Source organism: Platalea leucorodia (genome assembly GCF_965183815.1).
Source record: "Platalea leucorodia genome assembly, chromosome: 6".
NCBI lineage: Eukaryota > Metazoa > Chordata > Aves > Pelecaniformes > Threskiornithidae > Platalea > Platalea leucorodia.
In genome coordinates, this window is record NC_138828.1 from 53,237,891 (window position 1) to 53,260,322 (window position 22,432).

At 38.5% G+C, this 22,432-nt stretch overlaps 1 protein-coding gene across 2 annotated transcripts in view; it reads left to right on the top strand.

The window, feature by feature from the left end:
- Positions 1–499: 499 nt before the first annotated feature.
- MTUS1 (microtubule associated scaffold protein 1) overlaps positions 500–22,432 on the top strand; it is a gene marked incomplete at its 5' end in the record, with an annotated part of 93,407 nt that continues 71,474 nt past the window's right edge. The window contains 4 exons of one of the 2 annotated variants that reach the window (XM_082316154.1): positions 500–2,536; positions 4,723–4,918; positions 16,977–17,153; positions 21,660–21,791. In XM_082316154.1, coding sequence (XP_082172280.1) covers positions 500–2,536; positions 4,723–4,918; positions 16,977–17,153; positions 21,660–21,791 — 2,542 coding nt within the window. Of the gene's footprint in view, positions 2,537–4,722; positions 4,919–16,976; positions 17,160–21,659; positions 21,792–22,432 lie in introns of both variants that reach the window. The other variant, XM_082316153.1, reaches the window with a different exon arrangement.

A 22,432-nucleotide genomic window follows, 5' to 3' on the forward strand; every position in this document is an offset into this window, starting at 1 on the left:
AGCCAAATCTTCTGGGTTGTTCCTTTGCTTGCGTGGAAGCCAAGTAAGCCAAGTATCTGAGAATCTAACCCTGAAGTCACACTTGATTGCAACTGACCAAAGGGTTCAAAAGTTGCTTGGCAGTCAGGGAAGTGGAAATAGCTTGTGAAGGTAAACATGCATGAATGGTATCATTGCAAAAGCCTAATTTCCTTAAGGAAGTTAGTCAAAATGGCTGCACTTGATTCAAAGGCTAATAGCCTAAGAATGCTTACTGTCTTAAAATCCTGGTTTGGCTAACTGTTTTTCATTTCTTTTTAATTTCAGAACTTTTGAATCCTCTTGGGAAACATGAAAACAAAGAACTACTTTTTAAATATCTTTCAGGACAATTGACACGTTCCAGGGAAAAGCTGGTTTGGTTTTTTTTTTTTTTTTTCTGCAAAGCTCAGAAGAATCTGTATTCTCTGGGATTTTAAATAAGTATAAAATGAAAATAGTTTGAAATTTTGCCTTCAAAATGAATGTTGAAAAGTCAGATGACAAAGCAAAGAATGGCTTGAAGTCTTCCTTACTTACAAGGGATGAAAATGGAAATAACTACGCATGTGACAGAGCTACACCTTCGTCAAAGCATTGCGCCACCAAGATACACAGTAATTCAACTGACCAAAATACAGTGACTGAGCATGAAGATGATACTGTTCTTGAAAATAAGAGTGACTTCAGAAGTAGTCTTCTAAAAAAGCCGTGTATTGAAGCACTTCATCTGCAGAAGACACCTGGTAAATACAACTGCATGGGAACTCTATTGGGAGATGCAGATGCTGCGTGCAGGTCTTCTGTGACTGAACAGACTTGTGTATATCCTTTGAACTGTGACTTGAAAGAAACAACAGACTTACTGAAAGGTAACGCTGCTATGGCAAAAATGCAAAATCAGAGTATCAAACAATCGCTGCCTTACAGTCAGACTGACTCTCAGCGTCTACTACTTCTTCCTGCTTCAGAGCAGAACACACAGTCCCTGATAAAGGACAGGGCATGCTGCCACCTGAGCACATTGGATGTTACTAATGTTACAGGTGAAATTCTGGGAACTGATCAAAATGACGACATGCATCTGAGGGAAGCTCTAATCTCTTCTGAAGCATGTACAAGAGAGAAACTTGATAGAACCAGCTCAGAAAGAACACCTAATTTCTCTTCTGTGATAATGGCTTCAGAAAGCCCAGATGCCTATTCAGAACTTGAAGTATATCATCCTGCCTCTGCAGGTGTCGAACACTATCTAAAAAACACTAAGACTGACAAAGAATCACAGGAAACAGAAGCACAGTCTGTAAAACTAGCTGCTGGATGTATAGATCCTTATATGCGAGATGCATCATCACCATGCATTAATATTAGTGAAGATGACGAAGTGAAATCCTTGCAGGATACCCATGACCATGACGAAACTGGGAATTCCAATGCTGAGATGTGCATGAATAGTCCTGTAAATAATATGCACCTTCTTCAAGTAAATAAAATGGATGGAGAACAAGTATTAAAGAAAACCAGTGAATCCTTAACCAAAGAACAAAATATCTCTGGAAATGCTGCTCTTCAGAGTATGCACAGCACCTCTTTCATATCTTGCAATGTATCAAAATTAAAGAGGACTGTTGCACCTGAGCTGAAATGCGAAGCAACTTTTGTGGTTTTCAGTCCTGTGGCCAATGAAAGTGATTCTGCTCTATGTACTTCAACCCCTAAAGAACGATCAAAAAATACAACTTTTAATGTTTCAGCTTTGGCAGGACTTGGAGACAAGTCTCCTAAACTAAGACCAAATGAGGCGTTTGTCGGAGGACATAATAGAAGGCCTTTGCTTAAAGCTAGTTCAGGAAAAGCAGTGGGCAGGTCTCCTATTGTGTCAACAATAACCAAAGCAAAGAAATCTGAGATTGTTAGTTTTCCCAAACCTAATTTCAAAAATGTTAAGCCAAAGGTTGTGTCTAGGCCTGCGCTACAGTCAAGAGACAGTGCAGCATTAAAACAGTCTCCCCAGTCCCCCCAGCTATCAGCTGTCTCCTCATCTTCCCTGGTTGTCTCCCCGAGGCAATTGTCCCCCTCTATGAAAGTGCTGAAAAAGAAAATAGATCTAGCTAAAGATACTAAAATGGAATTGCCTGCGAATAAGCCCCATAAGCTACATCTTAACAAACACCTGTTCACTAGCCAAGTCGTACATGCCACAACACATCCCAGAAACGCTTCCCACAAGGCTTCAAAGACACCTGTGTTAAAGCAGAATCCGGAAGACATTGGCAAAGCAAGCGCTACCCATTCAGCATGCTCCTCCGTTTCTGCTGCGCTTCCAGCGTGTGTAGAGAACTCGAAAGAGATGCTGAACGATAAAATGGAAAGTTCAGAATCTCTAATGCAGCCCTGTGCTCAAAACACCTATCTGTCTGGAGATGAAAAAGAGCAAAACGGCAACATGGGAATTCTTCTGGAAGCAGCCTTAAAAGATGTGGCAAACGAAACATTTGATCTGCACTCTGTTCCTTTGGTAAGCTTATTTTCTTTACTTAATTGTATATTTTATACATTTGGAATAAGGGAATTCTGCGTTGCACAGTGCTGAATGGAAATTGTGGAATGGGTTTTGGTCTACAAATGTAACTGTAGTGTTGATTTCTGAGGTAAAGTCTCTCCCTAATAAAGGGAATGAAGAAGTACAGTTGTACAAATGGGTAGCACTTGGCCTCACATGCTATTTAGTGTCTTCAGTCTTCATCTTACTCCATGGTATAAAAAATTTTTTTTTAAGTCTTAAGACAGTGCAGTTGGTAAGATTTCTAATGAAAGCAAACAAGTCCTAATTTAGTCAAACTGGTAAAACTGCATAGCATAACTTGATAAGGTCTTTCTAAATATAGCTTTTAATATGTGCTTTTAGCAAGATAATTCTAGTGGTGCTGTAACTTTAAATAGACATTAGAGATAAATTGCTGTTTTCTATATTTTTTTCTTTCAAAACAGGTTTTAGAACTAAGTTACACTTTTTAAATTTACTTACAGAAATGTTGTGCATATATTAACAATAATATTAAGTCACACAAAACCTTAAGACCAACAAGTTGGTCAAGCATTTTATCTTTAACATCTTAAATAGTCTGCTTTGAGTAATTTGGGAGTTCATTTATTTGAAGTAGAATCAGGACTCATTACAATAGTTAAGAGTAGCCAGGAAATATTTCTCATACAGAGGGCATATACCTGGTTTTGGGCAGCCAGCCAGCTGGAAGGTGCAAACTTCCTGGCCGGGAGGTATGTGTGCGTTGGTTGGTTGGGAAGTAGTTTTGGACGAGTCAGCTGCCTGTCAGGAGAAACGTGCTGCTTTCAAATACTCTGAAAGAGGGTTAAAAGAGAAGGAACAGTGAGAAAGAAGGGAAGAGCTTTGGGGTTGGGTCGACTGGGATCTCAGGAGGCATGGTAGGGATGCAGAGTTGGAGTCTTGATGCTATATGGAGTCCCTCCTGTTGCTCGCTTGCAGGTTCAACAGCTTATGTTAAATTGGTCAAGTGGAGGCAGCAGCTGTTATCAGTAAAACTGGTGTCTGAATTTTTGTCAGGCTTTACTGATTTGCCAGAAAAACTCCAGTAAAGTTCAGTATATGGAGGAAGCTACTTCAGGTAAAACAGAAGTAGCTATCCATTTTTTGAAACATTACAGATGAAATTACTAAATAATATTATTTATTATAATAAATAATTTAACTTGAAAAACTAAATTAACATGAAAACAAGGATTGTCTATTTTAATTCTAAAATCTTTCAGAGCTTGGATTCTGCCTCACTCCTTCCTTTTGGTGCCGAGGGCTGGAGAGAATGCTTTTAATTCACCCTATTACCAAGATGGAAACCTTTGTGATATTAATTGTTCTGCTGGTACCTGGAAAATCCATAGAGCAATTTCTATAAAACGTGCAGGACACCAGTCAGCTGGACTAAACTTAAGTGGTCTTATGAAAAGCACAGATTAACTTCTGAAAATGAGGATGAGGATTGGAGTCAAAAGTGGAAAGTGCATTAATATGACCAAATCGCTGCATATTGGCTTGAGTCACAGAAAAGCATATGAAGATCTATACATTCTTATGAGTTTACCTTTATAGCCTTAACTTTACAGCATGAGTGGTCATGAATTAGTGGCTATATAATCTGGAGCAAGAATTCTGTGTGAAAGATAGATGAGTGCTACATGTAAACCAGTTATCCTAAACCTGTCCTGGGTCCACTTCTGAATTTACATTTTATCTATGGCACCTGAATGTGAAAGACTTTAATGTGTTTCTGTGTTGTAACTTAAGACCTAGACTAGGAAACCTATTGGAAGGGCTGGTAAAGAATTCATCTTGAGATTAGGTGCAGTCATGTAATTGAATGGCTTAATTAGAGTTTGGGGAGGATGAGGAAGAAACTCTGATGTAAAGTGACCTCTGTAACCTCTGTAGTGTGTCTGTCATTACCAGTGATTAGCTTCAAACTTAGAGTATTGTGCTGCTGAGGGCCATTCAGGAGATGATTCTTGAGGTTCTGAACTGCAGATGTGCACAATGTGACAGTAAACAGCTAAGCATATCCCTCACCTGTGTGGTTAGTATTTCATACAGATGCTGGAAAGAAAGCTTCTCATACTGGTGGTGTGTGGTTGGTTTTGGTTTTTTTTTTTTTTTTTTTTCTTTAAAAACAGATGCCTTCTGTGAAAGATGGGACAACACAAGAGAAAAACGTACCGAAGAAAGACCCAATCACACTACGAAGTTTATCAGCTCCCAGGATTAAAATGGTGCCATCTGTGTTGCCCTTGAAGAGAGGATGTGAAAATAAAACTATCTGCACAATTAAAGCACCTTCTCACAAAGGAGCTGTTCTGTCATCAGGCTCTGGTAAGAGAATTTTTCACGGGAATACTACCACTTAACCAGTTTCTTAAAATTAAAATATCATATTTAATGTACTTTCTGACAGAACTTTTAGGATGGTATGGAGCTGTATTTTTGGTGCTAAATATGATTCTATCTAAATCGCAAATTGCTAATATGGGGTGGGGGAACAAGGGCAGGTTACACCCCATAGTGGTAAAATCTCATCTTGTAAGGAATGTGTTTAGGACGGTGTGGTGCTATTAGAAGAAACAATGTTTAAATATTATTATTTATAGTTTTGTTGTATAACAGTACTTTGTTTGAATTACAACTAAAATTACTCAAAAGATGTAAAAGTGAAGAGGAGAAAATGCAGAACTCTGGTACAAAGCATTTACGATAAGCAACTGTAAACTATCCCAATGGGAATAAGCCCGTACTTCAGGACATAGCATAGTTGTTCAGCTTAATTTTGGTACTGCTCTATAGTTTCTAGAAAGGGGAGAACATAATTGAAGGAGAGACTACTGCTTGAGCTGCTAATTAAGCTCAGACTGATTAATACCAAGGGGGGCGGGGGGGGGGGGTGTGAATCTCAAAACTAGTGTGTAGGCTGCTGTTCAAATCTGGTGACTGGAAACTACATTCTGTAATTGTACTGTAGAGATTCAGAAATGCTCTTGTAGGTTACGTGCTTTTTTTTAACTGTGGCAATATAGCTAATTGCAAAGGCAGCTTGACTTAAATGACTACAGTACACTGTAATTTGGAAAGCGTGCACACCCAGCTATACCCAGTAAAACCTGTTCTTTTTTTTCAACCCACTCAATCTAAGATTATAAAACAGTCCAAATGTTCTTCTTAATTATATACAGGTGGTGAAGCGTGATAAAATCTATATCTATAGTCCTTTATGGGATGAGTCCCTCAAAGAAAGTGGATATAGGCTATTCTCTGACTTGATCCTTGCTAATGTGAGGTACTTGCTCAGTGAACTAGGTACCTACCTGTAAGCCACCAATTTCTTGGAAGTCTCATCACCTCTCTAAATACCAGTTTAGAGCTTTCCTATTTGTAATTATGGTCTTTGAAGAACTGAGATGGATCTAGATATAGATTTGTCCCTTAGATTATTAATCCAGAGTAGATTTATGACACCATCACTAGAAATAAACGTCAGCATGGCTAGGTTATAGGACTAACTTCTTCCCTTCATAAAAAAATCAGATGCACTTTCAGAAGCAGAAGTCATTTGCTGTTGTAAATAAAAACCTTTAGTCCCCAAGTTTCTTTAGCTAAAGCTGTAACTTCTTAACTCATTGTATGTTGAAATTATGGTTGTCTGTAGAATACCTTCCAAATTTTTCCTATGGGAAACAGGCTGCTTAAGGTAAAAGCATGAAGGAGCACTTCAATGTTTCAAACTCGTGCTATGATCTGATGAGACTGGAACTTTTAATGCTGCCCATGCGAAGAATTTTTTCCATGCCCTTTCCCCAGCCCCCAGTCAATGCCCACCATTCCTAGCACATTTTACCCTTCATTTTGCTTATGCAGTGTTTTGGTGCTACAAAGTAGGATTTGATACATTAGACTATGTCAGGTTAAGTTCCCCATACCTTGCCAAAGGAATTCTTAAACATGGTTCCTTGCTCCCTGGTAAACATAGTACTGATGCAAATCAGAGGATGGAAGTATGGGGTGGGAGAAGCAAGGATGGGGAAAGGTGGGAGTTACTTGGTATTGCTACCAAAGCCCTGCTGTATTATGCGACCACACCTTTCAGGTAAAACACTATCCACTGCTGCTTAGCCCATCTGTTTTTAAAGTTTTTAAAGTAAAACTGTACATATGCTTACTATGGCCAAGTGGCAGCTTGTAAACCAAACCCAGTTACCTGTTTTAGCTAAAGCCTTCCTGTAGGGAATAACTATTTTTTCCAGTTAAGTAATTTGAACACTTCAGTATTAAACTTGTGCCTTGATATAATTCCAGCAGTGCAGATAAATAACTCGGTAGCTGTACAGTTGTTTGCTGTCAGGATTTCTCCAGACTACAGACTGACTAGCTAAATCCAGGATGGAAAGGACTTCTGGAGGTCACCTAGTCCAACCCCCCCCTTGCCTGTAATTGGGTCAGCACTGAATTCAGACTAGGTTGTTCAGGCATTTGTCAAGCTGAGTCTTAAAAATGTCTAAATCCTGACGACCTCGTTGCTTCCCGAGGTACTAACATAGATGTGGCTATTTCTTAACCAGTTGCTGGCTGTATTTGGATTGTTGGGCAGGAAGACAAATCAGTGTAGTGAGTCCATTAAATACTCTGAACAAGAGACGTGATGGTATAGCTCTGTGTCATCTCTCACGTGTATGTTGATGGTAAGACGCAGGCTGTCTGTCCAGAATGTATTAGTATATGTATTATTCCCAGAATAATCAAGAGTTTGTGAGCAGTGAATTGTATCATGCACTTGTCATTTTGAGTGGAAAGCAGGAAACTCCCCTACAACCAAGAAATAAAAGAAGAAAATGCCCTGTATAAAACACCAGTTATAAGGTCCTTGCAACTTGGCAGGAGTTGAGATTTTGGCAATTTTTTTTTCACTTGTAAACTGTAAGTTTTCAGTGGTAACATACTAACCCAACAGGAAGCACGTCTTGTAAGGAAATACCCTGATCCTCTCCTGAGCAGAAGATGCCAGGAGAGGAAAACTCATATCTCAAGCATTATATTTTTTGTAACGTTATTTGCAGAGCACGTTAAGCTGGAAATAACTTTTTGATTTATTTCAAAATGGTTGCTGACAACTGTTCACTAGTATTGGTGTATCTTGGCTGGAACTTGGAGCTTTTGCTGAATTAGAAGTTGGCTCTCTAAAAGGTGAGCCCAAGTTGATTCAGTGTACTGAAGTGGTTTGTGAAGTGACGAAGCCTTATTTCTGCAGCAAATCTAGAAATCGGGTCACAATTGCAAGCTAGACACCTCAAAATTTATTTCTGTAACTATTTGTCTCCATTCCCCTGTAAGAGAGAATGACCTGCAATCACATACTCATTATTGAACAGAAATCTTAATTCTCTACAGCTAATTTTTCCATGGTGATGTGCATAGATTTCTGCAGTACTAGATGGCAGACAGTATGCCTTTTGCTGTGTTAATATTCTGTTAGTGAAAACATTTATTAGAATTCAAGACACAGGATAAGGTGTTTTGAGTTACCTGGTTCTTACTGGGAGGCGTGTGTAATTTTGGAGCCCTTGTTCAGGACTTTGAACCAGTCCAGAAATGAAAGCAACTATTGTTTTTGTTCCCAACAAACACACACAGCCTTCTAATTGGATGGACATAACCACTGTGGAGGAGTAATTGCCGGCTTATAGTTGAGGTATTATGGTTTGGGAAGAGTCATGTCTTTCCCTCACTTGAAAGGAGGGGTGGAAGGAGACTGGAGAAGCTGAGGAGATTTGGTGGTCCATGCAACATCACTCCCAAGTTCTTCTACTGTCAGCCTGCCCCAGCAACCGCATGCTACCACCCATGCAGTTGGATGGAAACACTGTGACAGTTTGGGCCACAGGAAATTGTTTCATTTGTGTTTGAACAGCTTAAAATAGGGATATAAATGGTTTACTTTAGATCTAAAAAATGTAAAAGCCCACCACTGCAGTTTTTTTTTCCTCTTAGTGCTGACTACAACCTACCTATAAGTATGTAAAGGAATGGAGCTTTACATGCAAGTTAAGATTTCTGATACGCTAATAATTCACCTACACTTCTGCTTTAAAATAATACCACTGCTTTCAATTATTTTCCACTGTATGAAACTTCACATTGTTGTTGATGTCTTAGCTATGAGAGCTCTGTCAAGCCTTGTGCATAACTGAAATTATTTGGGGATATGAAATCATCAAAAATATTGATGCTTACTGTTAACAATTTCCAGAAATTAATGGAAGCCATGTAAATCATCTTTGTAACCAAAATGTCCTTCACTGTCTGACAGTCATTTCTGACTTTTTTAGGTACTGTTTTGTCTCTGATTTAAGTCTCTGATAACCAAGTAAAGCCCTGTGCTTTACTTACCTTTTCCATGAGTCTAGTCCAGTGGTACTCCCTCTTTTGCTTGCTAGTATTTTCATAGCATTTAACTAGAGTAATGAAAGCTTGGGTGGAGAGAAACTCAACGGTCTAAATTCTGTGTTTCCTTGAAGATTTTGGACAAGCAAGACCTTTTCCTTATGAAAAGTTGCTCATACTCAAGGACTTATCCAGTGTTGTGCAACTAACTGAAACATGGGAAAAACAATTCCCCATATGCTATAGGAAATATGTTTAAGTTGCATTAGACTACAAAAAGTTCAGTGATACTTGGAAATACTGATTTGCTTTTTAGTTCATAATTGCTAAATTCCTTCTGTTGTATTTTGGCTTGATCTTACACTTTGGAAGCTTCTCTGAATTACACATTTAAAACCAGAACAGGCCATGACAGATTAAGACTCTGTTCATTATTGAGTGTTGTTGCTATTTATTGCACAAAGAAAGGCTTTTCAGATGGAAAATTGAAACCAAATGATTTCAATGGGTTTTCATACAGCTGGAAACGTATATAGACTTGGTAATTCATGACTTTTTGGAATAGCCTTTCACAATACTAGTGAAGCAGAACCAAAACAATTTAGTTTCATTAAGGTTTCCCACAATTTTGAGTCTATGTTCTGACACTGAAGCAGGAGCTAAACCAAACATGGTTACTGCAAATCACTTTTCAGCTTGTATCATTCCTGCTGTCTACCATGTGATTTTCTAAAGTTGGATTGACATGCTGCCAGGAGGAAACAAAGTATTTTAAAAGGCAAACATAACTTCCAGGTTTTCTGGCCTGAAACAGTCAGGAAATGCTGGACTGGACAGTCACTTGTTAAGGGTACCCATATACTTTCTCCTTAAGAAATCTGAAATACACCAGAGTCTATAAATAACGCTTAAAATTTAGTTTCAACCACTGTTTTTATGCTTTTTGTGTTTTGTGGTTTTTTATTTTTTTTCTTTTGCAGAGCAGCCAGCTTTTTTATGGATCCTACAGGCAGGTTCCTCATACATTGACTTATGCGATGTCATTATTTGTCCTTATAATATTTGCCCTTGAGTCCTTTTAATACATATGTAATGCTTCATTACAGTAATTAAAGCCTGTGTTAGAAGTGAACTTAAAACTCCAGTATTCACCTTCAGAGGTATGGGAAGGAGGAAGCCCATACATGGGTCTCCATGGACCACAAGTTATGTCTGTAGTATGATATAAAGCCTGTTGATGATGACCTCTTTGGTCATCTTTACCCAGAGAGCTCCACTGCATAGTGGCTGTTCCTCATAACCAGTTCTCTTTTTAATTTGCAGTATAAAGTAAGGAATAACTTATGTATCTGAAAGGACGTTTTTCCAGCTGATCAGTTTGTGGGAGTTTAGGAAGCAGTGTTAGCTGTGCGGGCTTAGTAACCTCGCAGGTTGTCCCTTCTGACTCTTGAAATCTCTGATTGCTTGCGTTGGACTTCGTGGTAATGTTTCCACTACACTTTGCCCTTGCTTCCTGGCTATCCTCAACAGGAATGGCTTGCTGAAGCTGCCTGGAGCACTGTGTATATCTTTGTGCCAAACACTGACCTCTCATCCTCCGCCCCAGGTGTTGGTCAGTCAGGTACAGAATGGTCAATTCACACTTTGAAGTCAGAAAGGAGCCATAGAATGATGCAATTGGAATTCAGCGTATTCAATTTGGTTTTAGCTTTGGCTATATACACTAGCAGAAAAACTTGCTGTAACTTTGACACCTATTTTCTGTTGTTACACTTCATTAACAAGGAGCTGTCACCATGGGAAAGATACTACTCATGTTTTGCAAGCCTTACATAGGGTTCAGCATAAAAACACCCATTTGGAATAAATTATTTCATATTTAGTTTTATAAGTCAAATGGACCATGAGAAGTGATTAAAAGCAGAAGGTTGTTTGTTTGTGAGGTAATATGAGATCTGTTACAATGAATGATTTCAAAGCAAGGGGAAAAAGTAGCGGGGGGATGGCAGCATTTGAAGATGAATTTAAATGACCTTTATTCCAAAGGTATTTCCAGTATTCTGTTGACTTCCAGCTTCCAGAAGGGAGCATTTCATCCTGTCAGCTTTGTTTCTGGTGCCATCAGTGACCATAGTTAGGGAATTAAGTTTTCACATACGTTCCCAGACTTTTTAGAGGTGACTTGTGACTAACCACATCAGGGTTTTAATGTGTTATACGTGTAACAAGAAATGTGTTCGTACTTGCAGAGGCTGGTACTAACAGTCCATGTATCAATGCTGTCAGAAACGTGGATGCATCTATAAGAATACTCTGCTTTAGCAGTAAGGTGTGTACCACTTCCCTGCAGGGGAATTTCTTGGTACCTAGTCATTTACTTGCAAGGACATGCTGGTGTGTCTTGAAATAACTCTTCACCTGTACTGATTAGTTCTAAATTCTCTTGGGGTGGAGGTAAAGGAGGAGAGAAATACGAAGCCTTGTCTTCCTGAAGAAAAATGTATTTATGTTTTGCTACAGTGAGATTCCTTCTTCGTGCAAGGCATGCACCAACTTATGCAACAGAAAACTTAAAATAGTTATAGATAACGTGGGTATAAAGCTGCAAACTATCAAAAAATTCTCAGTGCATAACATGAAATGGGTGTGTGGTACGAAGAGCTGAACAATAATAAAAAGCACGATTGGATGTGGTTGGTGGTTTTCTTTTGCCTCAGCTTTCCTCGTAGTACATTGATTTGACTTGTCTTGTGCCCACTACTCCTAAATGGACAGAACTTTCCAATAGCTGTGTTAAAGCTAGTGGTTGGGGTTTGTTTGTTTAAGTCAGGAGGCAAACAGCTTATGACAGTCTCCTAGCAAAGCAAGGAGACTTATTCCTTGTGGCAAGCCTTGCCACAACTGTGCAGCTACCTTGGGAAGCTGGCGTAAAGCCACCTGCTGTCCGGAGACTGGTTCTGCCTGCAGTCATAGGAGGTGACAGCGAGACTGTGGGGGCATGGTCTCTCATGGGGCTGGTCTAGTTCAGCCTACAAAATGAAAAACCTAAAATTGAGTAAATCCAGCAGGCAGCATGATAGCAGACAGTGCTGGAGGTGGGAGAGCAGGCATGAGTTTGGACTTGAGGCTGGGGAGGAGAAGGGCTATTTCTAGGTGCTGGAGAGATCACATGCAAGGAGTTGAGCCTCAGGAAAGATGGGGAAAGGGAGGAGTCTCTGATTGTGGAAGGGTTTAACTGGGAGGAAGTCTACCAAATTTCATAACTGGGCCAAATAGGAAGGGGAAAAAATGAAATTTAAGTGAAATTTAACAGTGGACATACATGAATGTTGTTCTCTCCCTCTCTTCCCCCCTAATTCAAAACACCTCAATCACTCTTTTGACAGTGGAAGCATTTGAGAGAATGGAAAGGGTTGGTTTGATTGTTGTTAACTGCTAATATAATGCTCTGTAGCACTGAAGATCAGTTTTCCAGTTTTAGTCTGAGAATATCGAGCTGCAAGAGGAGGAACACATGAATACCTACCCACATGGCTGCTGGCAGCCCGGTTATGTTTTTGGCATTAACTTGCTGCTGGTTCCTTGATACCTGTGCCAAAGAGGAGCACTTAGATAAGGATTGTAGGTGAATGGGAACAATACCGTGGAAGTCTGCATCAGATGAGGAACTGGGTCTTGCCTTAATATGTAAACTGTTCTCCGATCAGCTCTTATCCCCTAAACAAATAAATCTCTCTCATGTAAATATTTCAAGACCCAGCAGTAACTTAACATTCCCTGTCTTTGTCCATGTTTATGTTTAGCAGTTGAGGCACTACTAGTAACATAACGTAAGTGTCCTGCCTTTTCTTTGGTAATTTTGATAGTGATTTGAGACTTTAAAAGGGAGAGAGAACTAGAAAGAAATTACCTGTAGATCTTCTGTAGAATTATGTAATGTGCTGTAAGCACTCTATTCATCGAAGGAACACTGATATATGTATAGCATAATAGAGTATAACTAATATTACTGAATGGCTAATCAGGTTAGTATTGCTACTGCTTTACAGTGCTCAAAATAGCAACCATAAACGCTCTTACAACTACATTAAGATCCATCTGCTGGAAACAATACCAAAGTCCAGTTTGTCTCTCCATGATTTACTTGCTCCTTTCAGTAGATGCTGAAAAAAACCCCATGTTTTCTTGAAAGTTTACTCCCCTTGCTTTATAAAGACCTTGTACTGTAGGCTTAGACTGGGCTTTTTCATCATGCTTAGAACTGTTTTTCTTTAAAGCTAAGAAGTTTAGCGCTTCTAAAATAGACCCCTCTGGATTTTTAAACTGTCAGGAAAAATCAGAAAAGCATAAGACATCCAAAATTCAGCATATTCAAGAGATAAGGCAATGAAAGGCCGAACCAACTATTACTGTTAGCTTTTCAGGGTTAAACAAAACCAGCAGCAACAAAAAGCATCTTTCTAAAGACTCCTTTTGCACTTAGTCTGCCCAAAGTTTCTGTTTGGGAAAGGCTTCTAACCATTCATTTCCAGGTGTCGTATAGCTCCATGAATGCCAGTTGCTCTGTGCTCAGTTCTAGATGCGAAATGTGTTGATACGATTTGAAATGGTGGACATGGAATCTCAGAATTTGTGAATATATATTCAACTTCACAATCTGCCTGGTGTTAACAAAGACCCAAGTTCACCAGTACTAGCATATGTTTTATTCTCTCACTTTGAATTTTTTAGGCTCCAGTGCTATTTAAAGGAAGCCTTAATTTATTCTTAATAGTAACCACCTATGAGGGATTCATGAGAGGATGATTATTTGAGTAAAGATATGAAATCTGACTTCAGAGCTTCTTGAAAAATGAGCTTTGTTCCTTGCTTATTTCTATTCCAATACAAGAGACTTTAACATACTTGAAGTAACGTAGTTGTTGCATAGAGACTTTTTTCTATAGAATTGCCAACTCATTACTTCACTGTAGAGGAATGTGATATTTCTAGTATTCCACTTCAGTGACTAGATTAAATAACTGATGAAAGCCTGTTACTCTGACGCTATTGCTTGTTGTCTTTATAATAAGGGTTCACTAAATATCCTGCTTTTGTGCTTGTTTGCAGTACTTCTATTTTTATCCCGTATCTTCCTGCTTCTGTCTTCAAAACCTTTGCATTTAATTCTGTGCTACTCTTTTCTTAGGGAATGGTACTTACAAAAATACTTTGTAAAACTGTTGTTAGTTGAGGTAACGCCTAGAGTAGCTGCTTAATGATTTTATGTCATGACTTAACAGAAATTCTCCTTCAAGCTGGGCTTTTGAAAAAAATGTATTTGAGTGCTTGAGTAATTGTTTTAATGGAAGCCTCATAGGAAAGCACTGAGCAGTAGAAGAACTAAGAGCAAAGGTCATCTGTTCGACGTGCTTCTGAAACTGGACATCCTCGAGCTTGCTGTGCTATCCTAGAGCTTGCTGTGCTCGCTGAATGGGTTTGAGTTCACAGCTGGTTCAGAGCACTGCTGTGTTCCTGTGTCTGCAGAGAAGCTGGGCTGGCTGCAAATCATATATAGGGAACATGCTGTACAAGAAGAGACCGAGTGCTTTCACACGCTTGCCTCAACTCCTCTTCAGACAAAATCGCTGTGAAGAAAACAGGATTTCATTACTGTACCTTTTGAACTGGATAAATGAGTCCAGCACAATAGCAATCAAGCGTGCTGCCCTCATATTTAAACAATAAAATGCGGCTGATAAGCTGCATTTGTTCCTCTGGCTGCTTCTTGAAATGTAAAGCTTTAACTTGCTAAGTCATAAAAACTTAACACGCAGTGTTTGTACAGTGGCCCTTTTTTTTGTTTGTTTTGGGGGTGGGGTGGGGTTTGCTTGGTTTTTGCACCTTGTTTTGCTGAGAGGCTATTTAGAAAAGGAATTTCTGACTTTTTAGTGTTCCATTAATGAAACAAGCTTTTAGAAAACAAGGTGGAAAGTTTTAGAAAGCTGTCAGATTTGTTGTATGAAGTTTAGGTGTCACATAAATTATTTTTTTAAACACACAACTGATTTCAGATATGTTGTCTGGAGTGCTGTGTTTCAGAGGTGTTTTCAGTAAGTGTGACCTTCTGGTTTATGGTGTTCTTATAGCATGACAAAGATTGGATGCTCTTTAGTGAGTTGGATATATTCAAGTGTCCATTGCGCTAATTTATAAAAAATTCTAAAATGTGCCTGATAACTTTGTCTTGGAGACTTAATACCAGGCTACGGTAAGGCCACATACAGAATCACGGTTCTGTATAGTAATGCTAAACAAGTAGTAGAAGTGCACCTCCGAAGAGAGGTCTGATGTACCGCATGTTTAATGACTCAGTGAAGCTTGTGTATTATATTCAGTGAGCAGTATTGTATAATATCCTAATGCATGTTTAGTTTATGTTGTATGTAGGGTTTCTCTTTTGTTACTAAGTTGATCTGAACTGAGGGAAACAGCTTGGACGTACCTTCCTTTACTAGAGCTGGTCCTGTTTTTGCATACTTGATGCAGAATGTTTTGAGACAAGTTACCTAATCCTGTCGCACCACCTACTGTTGAAAAGCAGACACTGGGCGTAAGTGTTTTTCTTGCCTAAATCTTAATGTCGTGCTTTCTTTGTCTTAGTACAAATTGATGGTTTCTTGGTTGTTGGTATTTAAGAGTGGAGATCCTGCAGCAAAACTGATGTCGAATAAAGTGGAATTACTAGCTAATTTTGTCATATTTCAACATTCTCTTACATAGCTTAAGCAAAATTGAAATGTGGTTTATAGTAACAAGAATAAAGGGAAGGGTATTCCCTTTAAGTAGAAACTTGATTGTTCTAAGTCAAATCTGAAGCACTGTTGTCATCTCTTTTCAAGTAAGATAAACTATGTCTGTCAGACTTGAAAATGGCAATGACATCAGAAGTTAAGATATTTTGTAAAATACCTTTTCTTACAATAAATAACAAAATATTTAAAAAAAAAAAAGTAAGTCTGTCTTCCATATATCTATTTTTGTACAAAAATGAAAACCTCTTTTCCATATTTATTCAGAGGACCTTATAAAGATCTTGATGTCAGTGCTGACAGGAGTCAACTCAGTGCTGGAAAGACAAGTCCGTGTGTACGTAACTTCCTTTGGGCCATTGTAGTTTTAATCTGGGTGCACACTTTTCAGAAACAAACTAAAAGCTTAATTTAACGAAACTCAAATCTTCTTGCAGAAAGTGTAGTTGCTTTGTTAGTAGTACAAGAGTAAGCTCCTGTCTGAAGATGGCACACCTGTCTCCTATATAGATACTCTTCCTCTTTGATTAACTTAGCTATTGGACATTTGTATTCCACAAGCTCAAATGAAAACAGCAATTAATGCAAAAATGCATCTGCACCACTTGGCCATTAAGACCTTGGTTCCAAGGAGAGCTGTTTAACTAGTTCTGCAGAACTACTTAGTTTTCAGAATATTACATGAGTACAACACAGTTTGATGTTCTTGTGCTATGTTTCTCCGTGAAAGGATACGATGTTTTAGAGTGCTCTGTCAAATGGGGGGGGAGGGGGCGACGGGGCAGAAATCTCTGTTTTGGGGCAGGAACAAACAAAAGAATCTTTCTTGGATTGTCTTTGAGCCCGAGGTTTATATTTTTATGGGATCACCAGTACAGCTAACCGTAATACACAGAGGTAGGAGAATGCTAGAAAGACATTTTTATATGCGTGCAAATGTCTGCCTTGAAGGCTAGTCTGTAAAGCTCTTGACTTGTTCCTGAAGTCAATATGCAGGTAAAATGGGATTCTTTAAATCCTTGGAACTGTTTTTCTGCGTTTACAGCATTTTTTACCATGTCAATATGAGGTAGATTAAGCCTTTTTATATGTATTTTTAATGTGTAAATCTTTTTACTTGTAGGCATATATGTAGAAGAAGCAATTGTTTAAGCTTCTTTCCAACTCCTTTTGTTCTTTTCTCTCCCTCCCCCTTCCCCCCCAATTGACAGGTATAGGATCTTTGCCAAGAGAGAAGCATGCCTCTGTGAAAAATTCTCCAGCCTCATGGGCTAGCTCCGGTAAACTGCTCACCAAATCCAAAGTGCCTGCGAAAAGATCGGTACTTGAGAGAACACCTAGCATCTCATCAGTCAGCAGCACTCAGAGTGAGCGAAGTCTTTTCAGCAGTAATTGTAAGTATCTGTCAGGGTTATGGGTTTTAACTGACAGCCAGCATCAACTGCTTCTTGAAAAAATCTGCTTGAAGGGAGTCCTGTCTGACAAAGGCTCATTGTACCACTTATTAGTTCTAAGTCTTACTCTTTTTGCATCTTAACTTCCAACTTTCCTTCTTGAGAGTTGCCACCTGAAGGGGCTTTGAGCCTTGGATTTTGGGTTGATGGTTAGAGGTTTCAGTACAGCTCGTCTTCTGTCCTGAAACATTACAAAATCAGTGGCTCGTCTTGAGCAAAACTTTCCTTGTATTTATGTATAGGTTAATAAGAATTAAGTCTGAACGGTGTGAATAATATTTGAAAGAGCATGTTACAGGTTTTTGATACTAAATGCTCTTTTTGGACTAGATTATATCTGCTTTCAGAGTTTTAAGACAGAACATATAGATGCGATCAAAAGCAGGTAGGTGAAACTGCTTTTAGAAGGTAAAACTTTGCATGGGTAGACTTTTATAATTTTTGACAGTAACTGTAAGCATTGGTGTATGGCCTGAACTAAATCCATCTTGATTAAAACTAGGGAGAAAAACAAGAGAACTAGCTTTGATTTGAAGCTCTACAGCAGCAGTCTGTACCAGCAGTTGTAGGAGTTCTAGGGGCAAAAGTATGAAGGAAATAACACACAACTGACTGTCGGACATATCAGTATTCCCAGCTATACGTATTCAAATGAGTACATTCAAATATTCTGTTACTATCGCATCATCTGTTATGTCTTGGAGACTGGGCAAAGGTCTTTCCTTTGTGCCAGATGTTATTTAAATCTGTCTTCAATGGACTGAAAGAGAGAACTGTGATTTAACATACATCCTATAGTTTATGTATGCGCATATGCATGCATACATATATAACTAAATTTTCTCTTGTTCTTTTTTTTTCTCCTGTAGTGCCTTCATTAAAAAACTAAGACATAATATATTCCTCAAAGGAATGAGAGTATGTGTAATAAAATATGCACTGCATGTTCCTGTGTTGTCAGGTCTGTTCGGTTACTGTGACAGCCATGTTGACTTTTGCTGTTAAGGTTTAGGACTGTATCTGGAATTCCTAAGCAGCTTTGTCCTCTCTTCGTTTTATTCCCTCATGTAACAAAGGAAAGGGTCATCGCTTCTTAACAAAGAAGAGTATTCAGATTAAGTATCCAAACAGATGACTCCTTATTTAGCCTGATTTGCTAGTTGGTTTAATCTGTTTTGTCCACTGCTTTCAAGCTTACAATTTTTTCCACTCTGATTCACGAAGAGCAAGCAAGAGCAATATGAGAGGTTGGACATGGCTGCAGTCTCTTTGGCTTTAAGCTTGCTTTGATCCTTTTTAAATGACTATACCAGGAGGACTCCGCAGTTGCACAGAAACTAATTTTTCTCCTATTATTTTCATCAATTCTACACTAACGCCACCGACTGACTCAGGAAGCCACTATGATATTACCTTACTGACATTGCTGGTAGTGGGATCTTACAGCTTTTGTATTATTCCTTTGTTAGCCACGTTCACTGGGAAAAGAAGTAGGTTGTGTTCCTTTTTATTTCTTTTTTTTTAGAGCATGTGTTTTGTTTTGTGGAGATTGGTAAATGTACGCAATGTTTTGACTTGCAGATTTGCTGTGATGTTATTTTTTCTTTACTTGATGAGAATGATTATGTCTGATGGTCAGGTTTTGTGAGTATAATGAGTTTAGGTTACATATAATTCATATGTTAGTAAAATGAAGTTTTTGTGACTTTGAATCAAATTGGAAAGAACTAATGAATTTACTTTGTACTCTAATATTGAGTACAGTGCTGTTCTTGGTTTTTATTCTCTGTCTACTATACAATAATGTCAGGAAAAAGAAAAATCTGTATTTGTAAACCTAAAATGTTTTTATTAGACTGGTGGGACACAACGATTAGGATGGGAGGCTTATGCTGTGAATGTGATGAAATTTATGACAAACTATTGTGGTCCTGTCAACAGTATTAAATTGACAAAGTTGCTTGGCTTGTTTTGCTTAAGGAGTTTGCTTTGTGTTAGCGGAGAAAAAAAAAATACAAAAGAGAGTATTTCTCCTGCTGTGTCAGCTCAGCCCTTTGTTATGGGATGTCCTTGGATTGGTAATTTCTTGTGGCAAGACTGGGGGGGGGGGTTGTCTAATGAGCACTTGAGTTTTATGATTCTTTTCTCTAAAAAGACTTAAAATTTGAGAAGTTTGAATATCATGAATTTTGAAATGCTGTTGTTAATAAGCTGTCAGTTTGAGCATTGAAAAATTAAATTTTTAACAGTAGAGAAATCTTCTCAATTTCAGTGCTGAGCTGAAAATACTATCATTTGACCATACTGAAATGTTGAAACTCTGAGGTTAAGAACAAGAATCCAAATATGAATTGCATTAGAATAATTGCATATAAAGGAAATACTGTTTCAGAAGTTAAAAAGCTGATCCCAGCAATTGACCTGGAGCTGTATTTCCGTACAGTCAATACTTCACTAAAATTCTTTTAATGAGTTGAATTTTTAAACCCTTTAGATCTTAGCTCAGGTGCAATCACTTCATACCTGTCCATCTTTCATCAGGATTGCAGTAGCTACTCTTAATTCTACAAATAACCATCTTTGAATCTTATAGTGACCAAAATTTGCAGGTTTGCCTTTTTTTTCTGCACATAGCCTGGTTAGTTGACTCCAGAGCTTCTAATAGGACAAGACAGTGCCCTAACTGGTCCCACATCAGAAGTGTGCTCAGTTACCCAAAGTGTTACTTCCATGGCATGCTTCTGATCTAGAAGAAAGTAGCACAGCTGTTTGTAGGCAGCTGTTAGCTGCTTGCAGTGAACTCTGAGGAAAAATCCTTAATTTGGTGATTTACGGAAAAAGTTAAGGACTGCTTCAGGCCTCATGCTTTACTAAAACTAATTGATTTGAATCATCTGATGTTGATCAGGGTCAGATTCCTGCAGAATAACTGTGTTATTGACGTGTTACGCAAAATGTTCCTCCTGTATATATTTTTTGCAAATATTTAGCTTTTGTGCCTGTAGAGAGGCTCCAACTTTCTTTATTTAAAAAAAAAAAAAAAAAAAAAGATGAGGACTTCAGTTGCACGTGTTCCTAAAAAAGGAAAGCAGTTCTGTCCCTCTTTCTGTGGTTGAAAATGTATTGATTAGTGGCAAAAAGGCATCTTTTTGAAGCAGTTAACTTGTATGGCTTATGCTAGTGTATTTACAGACACTAAAATAATCTCAAGACTGTATGTTCCATCTTTTGGTGAACAGTATTAGATATGTAGTTCACATTACCTTTAAAAAAATCATCCTCATTGAAACACTAATCTGAGGCAAACCTGATATATGAACTATTCAATTTTTTTTTTTTTTCTTTAAATGACTAGAGAGAAAAGCAGCAGGGTGTCAAACTATTCCAGCGTGGCTTAGTTTTTGCTTGCCTCCGGTAAATGCAAAGTCAATTTCTTACTCTTTAATGTGTCAGTATACAATTTTTTTTTTTTTTTAGTATCTGAACCAAAGTATACTCAATCTATACTTACTTCAGAAGTATTTTCATTTTTTTTCTGGAAAAATAAAACAATGCTTTCCCCAAATTTGTTTTCTTTTTTCAAGTAAAAATTTTCATTGTGACACTAAACCCAAACCTCTCAAGTTCCTTTGAAATGGAACAAAACGTCTTCTGTAGCAACTGTCCTGTTAGTTGGAAACCTGATTTTGATATGAGGTAGCAATTGCTTATTGTCCTGCTTTTCCCAGTTTGGATCTGTCTGCCCCTCTTTGCAGGGAGTATTTTGCTGTATGACTTCATCTCTCTCTCTCGGGGGTCTTCTGAGGTCTGCTGAGGAGGTTGCTGTTACGAACAGAGACTACAGGAACCTTTCTTCAAACTTGTTTGGTAGCTGGTGAATGCAGTTGGGCTCACACTTTTTTTAGTGCCCCAGAAGGAGGATGGAAGGAGTGCAGAGTCTGCTGGTGGTGTGTGTACCACATCATTGAAACAGCGTGCTCAGCTCAAATGAGAAAGAACCAGGGAAGCTGTTGCATGAGGAAGTTGACTGAGTTTTATATTTGTTTTTTATTTTTTAGCAGTCAATTCTGAGGCCAGAATCTCTGTGTGTATTGATAATGTTTTTTCTTAGCTTAAACTGAAATGTGTTCTGCATTTGCTTTGTACAGCAACATTAGACTTAGTTATGTATCTTGACCAATATACTTTTATATATATCCCCCTCTTAAGCATAGTTCAAAGCTGTATGTCTAGTTCTGAGAACTGTTTGTAACAGTAACTGATCTGTTACAGGTCATCAGTCTGTTTGTACTGAAGATATCGGAGGTGGTCATAATATTTTTATTCCAACATGTGTTTCTCCTAACTTTAGCTTTGGGTAAAACAGGCTTATTGTAGGGTTTGATTTTTCCCCAAACTAGATACTGCCTAGAGCAAATTCTTTGTTGTTCTCTGTTGCAGCTGCAAGTGCCACAGTTATCATCAAGAATGGAGAATGGCCTTCAAAACCAGCTTGCCAGAATGGTACTTCAGGATCTGTCCCTTTGAAAGCAGTACCAAGACCTAGATTACACTCAAAGTCAACTCCAAAAGGTATATGGGTCTGTTTGTAGATAGAGTGAAAGTATGGTTACTACTGTTATGATACCTCACCTTCTGCGGGTGGCTGCCTCCTGAAGCAGTGTTTATTAAACAGCGGTCTCGGAAAATAGCTGAGGAAGTAAAATCACATCAGTAGTGCTTCAAGTTTTGTAAGATTTCATAGGAAGGTGAAAATGTCCTTTGCATTGTCATAATTGACTGGGGTATTTCAGGTAAATGAGGAGGAAGTCTGCACTGTGATACGGCTACGGTTTGCATGGCACAGGGACTAAATGCGCTTTGCTACGTGGCAGGTGTCATTGCATGGGGTTTACATTGCTTTAATAAGTTCTTTTCTGTCACAAAGCGCAGGCACAGGCTCTGTGACTGCTGGTGATCTGCAGGGTAGACCCACCCTGAATTTGTCCTGAGTGTATGGCTGTCCTCATCCTCACGCAGACTTTACATTATCTTCACCCCTTTCAGGACAGGAAGGACCTTGGGGGATAGGGGTATTTTTTTGAATAAGGTATTACTAGATGAAGTATCTTCTTTCATAGATGAATCACATTGTCCCATCTTTCCAAGGGAAGAGTCCCAGAAACGGTTTAGCTCTTCATGCTGCTTTTTCTTGATACTTTTCTTACTGGCTG